Raw genomic sequence first — 8,619 nt, forward strand, 5'->3', positions numbered from 1 at the left:
TCATGTTCTAAGAACAAAATGTTAAACATGTCTTAAATGTGATGGAAGGCATGAGAGCAAGAAGCGGATAAATAGACTAATAGAAGGAAATGATTTCCTCTGGAATAGACTATGCAGTTTTGTTTCTATGGAAACCTCTGAATAATCCAACACAAAAGCTGTCTAAATTAGAAAACTAGATTTGTATAAAACTCAGTAATATTAATACAACAATGTGTTTGTTATTAATGTCTGATGATATCCCGCTATAAAACATCTGTAGCTAAGGAGCTATGCTGTGCTGACATGATTTAAAAAAAAAAAAAAAAAGAAAAGCACTGTTGCTGTTCCCCATTAAGTTGTTCCGCTTTAGATGGACATCAACAACTCTAATAGTGACAAGGTCTTCCAACAATATTGACGCCCCCGCCCTCAACAAATCTCCACAGCTGCACAGTGAACCTGCGTGACCTCCATTAAAAAGAGAAGGGCATCAGCGGTGGATGGGAGAATTTTTTGTTTCTTTTTATGACGAGACTGTTACATCTAATCACAAGTTCTCCTGAAGCAAATACGGAAGGTATGTACAATTTGAACAAAAAATGATTTTGAATCTTCCTAACCTAAAATACTATTTGGAAAAAAAAAGGGTGACAATAACAACTTTTGAGCCCTTGAGCTAGGCTCTTTTTTTTTTTCAGTTCTATCACCATGTCACCTCGCATTAGCTTTCCAGCCTCTTCAGACTTTCTGTGCCAGATGACTTTAGATGAGAGGCCAGGAGTTATATTGCGTGGGAACATACAAACTATGTATGGATTTGAGCTGAGATTTACACCCGAGGACTCTCGACTCATAACTCACCGTGCAGCCGCTCTATAACCAGGAAAAGAAATAAACAGTGCAGCCAAACTGAGTCATTGATACTGCATACGGAATAGCCGAACATAAATACTGTTATAAAGTCAAAACCTGACAAGACACAGTGTGTCTATCCTTTTCCGACCAGAGTTACAGTAGTCCAAAAAACCCCAAAAAGAGTCTGCGGTTATGCTTCTTGAAATCAATGCCACCCCTGAAGGTCACCAGTTACCTCCAAACCCAATTAAGAAGCCATTTGTGCACTGAACATGTGAGCTGAGCCACATACCTACGTGGGAAGACTAACAACAATGCAATTATACGAAATGCTTTGGCCACATCATTTGCCCTCAGACGCTCAAGGATGCTATTACTGAGGCGGTTCCAATTGCGTTCAGAACGACAGCACGCTTGTTTATTCTAATGAGGCATGATGGCCAGCCGGCTTTTTTGCGATGCTGGCCCCTGGCCCAACATTTCGGCACAAAAATTAAAAATCCATGCTTACAGAGATGATGTTGCTCATTGTAGAATTGCACTGCATTATAATTGTCTTTACATACTTTTTTAAAACGATTAGACAAAGAAAGCCTCAATGGCTAAGAAATATTGATCATCAGCAAAATATTAACAATTTATTGGGATTTTAAAAACATGTCAGGGAAATCATCGTCATCTTGAACAATAATATCCATAGATTTTTCAAATTAAGGCCAAGTCATTTAAATGCACCTCATAAGAATGAATAAAGGCAGGTTCAGAAGCTGAATTTCCTGTGTAAAATAAAAATTAACGAATATGCTTGTTCTTATTATAACAGAGATACGTAACATCTTTCGAGGAAGAAAATCATGCTGTCAGGGTGTGACGTCAGCAGCGAAAGAGGCGACGTCATCACGACACCAAGACAGAAGTCACGATTGCAACAAAGTAGGATGTAGAATATTCCGTATAGTTTGTTGTGACGTCAGTCGGATGATGTCACAAAAACGATGTCATGTAAGTATTACTACTTTTGAACACTTTTGAAAGGGCTCGGGGTGCATTACTTAGGGTGACCAAACGTTCTCTTTACATTTGGATTTCAAAATTCGATCTCCTTCGCGCACTCCAGCGCTCTCACCAGCAGCCCAGAAGAGCCAAGAAGACGTGAGCAGGACGCGCGCACACTCGCTTGCTAAGGACCGTAAAATCGGAATCGATCAAACTAGCTCAAAACGTGGTGTTTCATGTTACCCAATAACTTGATATACTGTATCTGCAAATCAAATTTAGAGATTGTGTAGTACATGGGCCAATTAACAATATCTTGTATAACCTATAAAAACAGCTGAGCAACTTGTATAGTCGCGAAATGCATCTCCAGTGTATTTTCTAGACTGTCAAAATAAGCGGACATCTGTTTTCAGCACAATGTGTTCCATTATTTTTAAACGACTATTGCCGTATGGTCTCAACAACACACCATCCAGAGGATAAATTAAGATTATTTGCACTGAAAGGTCTTGGCTCCTTACAAATTTTGCCTGCTTGACCCTCTCCAAGAGAGGCCGGTGCATGTCTCCACTCTTCATCCTGCTCCTCCTCCTCGCTGAGGCATGGAGCTTTACAGCTCCCAAGGAAAAGCCGAACGTGTTTGCACAAAAACCCTGTCCAGCGATCCTGATCTTCTTCAGCGTTGCCTACCAGGCGGGGGCAACGGTGGAGTTGCCCTGCCACTGCAAACCTGAAGAAGTGAGTCCATTCATGTTGATCATTCTTTAACAATTATTCAGTGATTCGGGAAGTATATAATATTTGAGCATACATTTGAACCATTGCTTGCGTCTCAGGTCCAGTCAGTGGTTTGGTTCTTCAGGGAGCACCACTCTTACACAGAAGACACCAGAGCCCTGTGCGATAACAATGGGACCATGTTGCTGGACTCCACTCAAATCACCCACAGCAGTGACCTGCGAAGTCGCTTCTCAATTCGTCTCTTCAGTCTGCTGATCTTTCGAACGGCTGTGGAGGACTCGGGTCTTTATATCTGCGGGTCAGCCCAGGGGGACTACTTCTATGCTTACGATCTTGACATCCAAGAGGTGCAGGAGCTCAGCTTCGCGTCACGGTATGAGGTCATGCTAGAGGTGATAACATTGATCACAAAACAGTGATAATCAAATGATCCTTCTTTATAAGGTCAGTTGACTGATCTAGGTTCTTCTTTGTTTCTTCCAGGCTGACTCCTGAAAATATGAGCAACTCTGTTGAAGAATTCAGAGGAAAACATTCTGGTTTGCTGCTCTACCAAATTTTCACCACTTTCCATCCGTGGTCACAATGCGACCGCTGTGGCGTGCAAGGTGAGCAGGTCCGAGTGGGGCTCTGCTACATCCGCTCACGTTACCTGCACGTGCGATTCAAGCGATCCCACCAGTCGATAGCATCCTGCGGCTCAGGGGCGGTACCACAGGCATTCGGTCAACTGAAGCATAGCGGAGCCAGACTGGAGTTCAGAGACTGTAATGTGTCTTGTCCAATTGAAGCTCCGCCCACTTCCAAAGTGGGTAAAAAGACGGGACTCAAGAAATTTTTTCAACAGAGTAGGTTGGTGGAATATATTTTGGAATATCCGGTAAACTGTGGGGAACAAAATGATATGCTTAAAAGAAAACAAAACGGACTCCTCAATTTCTCCTCCCTTTGTGTTGCAGTTCTGATGACATGAAGGAACCGGCGATAAAGGTTTCTTACCTAAACCATCCAGCAGAGCAAATCCTAATCGTTGGCTGCCCGGAGGCTCAGACATACATGGCGGTAGCGTGGGACAAAGGATCTGAGCCCATTTATCGCTCGCAGACTACGACAGAGGGCACGTTTCCGAGGATTCGTATTGATGCTGGACATCATCTGGTCTTCACCCCTGCTCAAATTGAGGATTCGGGTACGGAATATTTTTGAAAGCTCTATGTCTTGACTTGGGAAGTTTTTCTTTCTTTGCACAGCTACTTTTTACTTTGAATATCCTGTGTGTAGTTTGCATGCTCTCCCCGTGCTTTGAGTGCAGAGCACTCCGGCCGGCTTCATCCTCCAATTCCAAACCGTGAATTCTGAATTGTCCATAGATCCAAATGTGAGTGTTAATGGTTGTTTGTCAAAATGTCCCCTGTGACCAGTCCAGAGTGTGCACAACTGTTTGCCCAAAGCCAGCTGGGACAAATGGCTAGAAATGATGGGTGCATTTTTGTTTGCGTCAAATTTACAGACTTTTTACTTTACAGGTGTTTTCTACTGCTGGCTGAAGGGACGCCGTGTGGCTGAGATAAACCTGCTGGTCTACCCCCATTTTGGGGCGCATATGCCCGTCACATCAAATCCAGACTTGCCCTTGGCCTTGAGAACCATTTTGAAATCATATGGCGCCATGACGGCAGCCTTTTGTCTAGTCATCTCCCTTCGAGGATGCATAAGATACCGGTGGGGGAAGACGATCAGGTGACACATTATTGTTAACATTTATTTGTACTCAATCAATATTAGACTCTGCAAACTGGTACAGTGTGTCTAGCAACACCGTCCAATTGGTCCACATTCATTGCCTTAAGCACTTGATTCCAAGAGCTTGAACCTTCTCCACCTTAACTCTTTTCCAACGCTCTGGCTTTTATTCATAGGTGTCTTGCAACAACAAACCTTCCTTTCTTGTCTCTCCAATGCATAACTCAACCTCTCCAGGTTCTCTACCACCTGTGCCCTACTCTCACTGCAGATCATGATGTCATCTGCAAAAGACTTCTGTCTGACTTTATCTATCACCTTATCTTCAAAAAAATAAATGCCTTGCAGCTGATTCCATTCAAAAAAGACAACAGCAAAGACCCCCCAAAAAATAATTCCTATCAGCTGTTGTGTTTTCAATTCCTAAAAATATATATAGAAGATCCTCAATAATTGTTTTTGACATACCCTGCCCTCCATAGTAATTGGAACCCCTGGTTATCACAAATGTATTTTTTTTTTCATTTAAATAATGCATTTCCAAAACAGAAAAAACAAAAACAACCAGCAAACAGTTTTTCTTGTCACAAAGAAATTCTGGACAGAAAGCAAAACTGTTTTGACTTAAACTCAACTTTATTCATCACTTGGGATGGCTCCCTCAGGAAATCCTGGTTCTAGTAGCTCATACAGGCTCCTCTGAGCCACGATGATGGTGTGCAGAGTGTAGCTGGCATTGTCCGTAACGTCCCGCCCGCAGTTTGTTCAGTGCCCTCGACTCTGCAATCCCAAGGGATGACTAATGTTGAGTCTAAGTCTGACCGACCATATTCCCCTGGAATTCTGGGCGTCATTTTGACTTTGATGACCCCAACGTTGTCGCAAGATACTCATGTTCAATGCACATGAACTTTAAAATAACACTATTAATATTAACAACAATAATTATTATAACTTGCCTTTAGAAAAAGGAATATGGCTCTGCGTGAAGCTGCACCTGAGCGGGTGGAAGATGTGGAAGAGGTTGCTGATGAACCAGGGACGGTCATGTCTACCGTAGACCTAAGTAATTCTTGCAAGAAGGCTTACGACCAGGCCACAGTCATGATATCCGTAAGGGATTCATATAATATCTACATGCATATTTATTTGGATAGCAATACTGGTTTTATTTGTGCTTTTTAATGCATGATAGAGGGTAACATTATTTTTGTTTTTATAGGCGGTAGAAAATCGGATGAAAGAGCTAGATACCGAATTATCACATTTTAAGGAGAGTATAGGTCTGACTCTAACAAGACCGCCATTTTCAATTGAAATTAATATGGATGAAGAAAAGGCAAGTAAAAGGCAAGTAAATGTCTTTTGTTACTAAAATGCAATGCCATGAGATTACATGTGAATAATTACTGTATTATGTATTTTCACTATGATTTAATTTATGGTTATGTGTAGTTTTGCTTCTATTCATTTACACATGTTGTACACTGTTAACAAAAATTCTCTTTTTGTACAGAAGCTGACGTAGACGTCTTTCAAAAGTGACATGTTTGATGTCATAGACTGCACACTGAAGCGATTCAAGTATGTTGATGAATGGATACCAGCAGCCATATCACCAAGAGACCAGCTCTTCATCACTTTCATGATGCGGAAGATGAACACTCCACTCTAGGACCTTGCAGAAAGGTTTCGTATGAGCAAGGCTACCATCCACAATATTATCGTGAAAGACATCTTCATGATGTTTTCTTTCTGGGTATGATGGCCGGGAAGATTCCATTGCTACTCAATTGCAAATCTTCTATGCCTGCTACGTCTGGAGACTTCAACTTCTCTCAATCACTGTTTGTCCAAAAAAAAAAAAAAACTGTTCACTTATTACTGCTGTTTAACTGACATTTTTGCATGTACCTAACACCATAACATCGGCATGGAAAATAACACGCCGCGTCTATGGTGATGTACTGCGTAACTAATTATTTTATCCTGCCACCTGACACTGCATGTAAATGGGCCGGTAATAATGCATGTTTGCTTCCTGATGATGATGATGCTTTTTGAAGGAAAATTTGTACCTAATTGATTCAAATGGGGCTTTTTATTGGGTTTGCACTTGTCAGGAGGAACACACAACACCTTGTTCAATGTTTATAAAAGCCAATGATTTATTAATGCTGTGAGAGTGCACTGTGGTCAAATACCAGTTTGGTAATATTAGCAAATGAATGAGCCAATTTAACCGTGTATTGATTCAATAAATGCCCTGACACATTAAAAAACAACCAAGTTTGTTAAACTTGTGTGTAAACACACAAAGCCAGGGCTGCACAGTTCACGCTTTGGAGAAGCCATCAATTCAGTGTTTGTGTTTATATGTGCAGACTCGAATTTTTTTCACGGGCCGCATTGTAGTCATAGCTTCTTTCAGAGGGCCATTATGACTGTCAACCCAAATCAATGTATGAGCACCTCATATTATATACAGTAAAAGCTACAAAACAAACTGACAAATAACTCGTTTTCAAATCAGATGAGTAAAAACTGGTCAAATATTTTTTAAAAAAGATAGGCAATTTGCAATTCTAGTAATGACACACGAATTTGATGCACAGTTTGTCTTCGCGGGCCACATAAAATGATGTGGCAGGCCTTATCTTCTCCCGGGCCTTGAGTTTGACACCTGTGCCCTAAATTAAAGATGATCCGTAATAACAAAAGTGAATGTTGGGATCCAAGTGCAAACTGGCAAGAAAGTTAGGGTGGAGATTTTCTTTCCAAGTAACAAAGGCAAATCCGTCTTATAAGCCATCACACGACTCCCAAGGCCAAACATTTGTTGTAAAAAAAAACGCTCTTTTTAAAAACATGACTGTTTTCTCCCGCTTACACGCACACAGAATGGAATTACCCTCGTTAATGAGCAAACACTACCAAGCCAATGAGAGTCGAGTAACGTGTATCGAACGATGCGGTGTCACATCCTCGGTACGGTGGATAAACGTGTTGTCGCGTGGGCAGGCTAATGTCACGGCCGTGTTTAAATTCAGCCTGCGTCATGCTGCAGCAAGGTCATTTGCACCAAGGTTGCCAGACGCTGCGTCTCATTCTTTGCAAAGAGCGAAATGTGGATCTATAAATCTCAATGCAATACACACACAGGCCACTTCTTTAGGTACACGACTTAATGACAATCAATGGCAACTACAGCCGTATTTATTGAAGTAATAGTGTAGGATTTGAGTTTACAAGTGTACTGCCTTTACAATGATAATATGTTCAGTTTTGATTGACAGATTAGACGTCAGCCCTGATTAAAACAACCATTTGGAATAGATTAGACGTCCCGCATATGGCAGAAAAAAAAAAGCTCCATGGCCATGTGCTCGATCAACTGACAATATACAGTCCTCTGATAGTTAGCATGGTTAGCAAGCGGAATGGACTGGCAGAAGTTCTCGCCGAACTTTTCAATAGAGGTATGATTTGCCCAAACTTACAATTTGAAGTTTTGCGGCACATCAGGAAAAGTATTTTCATTAACAGGTTGCCCTTTTCTCAAACTAGAAATAGCAATTTCTTCTGAGAGAATGCTAAGAGATGATGTCACTGAAGCTAAATGTCAAGGAAATGAGTTGTGGACTAATGTGTGATAATAAATCCAACCTTTTCAAGCAAATGGGCTGCGGATGTCCTCATAACGACCGATGTCTGTTGAACGACAGATTTTTTCAGACTATTAATTGCAAATTGATTTGAATTCTACAAGTTTACTACAACTACCTGTTTTCGGCAAGCACAAATCTCACGCCTGTATAAAGGCACCAATGTATTAAAATGTTGCTTGACACATTGCTTATGTTGTTTTTTTGTGATAATATGAACCTGGTACAGTTGATTTTCGTTTCCAAACACTACGATATGATACGATTCGATACGTCTTTATTTGTAAAGTGCTTTCACAACGGCTCTTGCCATACCAAATCACTTGACGAAAAAAATAAATAACAGTACATCAATACAACAGAAAACATTAACAGTCACACCTCTTTCAGTGAACAATATTTATGAGGACAACATATGTATGTCATCATATGCAACTCTACTGGATTCTCATTGAATTCCCATTTCTGTGCAGACATTCAGTCCACATGTCGTCCACGTTCATGTTGCGCAACACCCCACGCAGAAGCCTTTATGGCCCGTGTAATAGCCATTCATGCTCATTTGAACACAAACAACAGCACAATGAATGGCTTAGCTTTTATTAAGACAATTTCCAGCCCATTGAGAAATGAC

General features: G+C 41.1%; 1 protein-coding gene across 1 annotated transcript; it reads left to right on the forward strand.

Moving 5' to 3' along the window:
• The first annotated feature begins 1,990 nt into the window (after positions 1-1,990).
• LOC119138350 (Ig-like V-type domain-containing protein FAM187A) lies at positions 1,991-4,481 on the forward strand. The gene is made up of 5 exons (XM_037278379.1): positions 1,991-2,574; positions 2,673-2,950; positions 3,061-3,429; positions 3,537-3,766; positions 4,104-4,481. The coding sequence occupies exons 1-5, from the start codon at positions 2,398-2,400 to the stop codon at positions 4,319-4,321; spliced, it is 1,272 nt and encodes a 423-aa protein (XP_037134274.1). The 5' UTR covers positions 1,991-2,397; the 3' UTR covers positions 4,322-4,481.
• The last annotated feature ends 4,138 nt before the right edge of the window (positions 4,482-8,619 follow it).

Source organism: Syngnathus acus, chromosome 2 (assembly GCF_901709675.1).
Source record: "Syngnathus acus chromosome 2, fSynAcu1.2, whole genome shotgun sequence".
Classification (NCBI taxonomy): domain Eukaryota; kingdom Metazoa; phylum Chordata; class Actinopteri; order Syngnathiformes; family Syngnathidae; genus Syngnathus; species Syngnathus acus.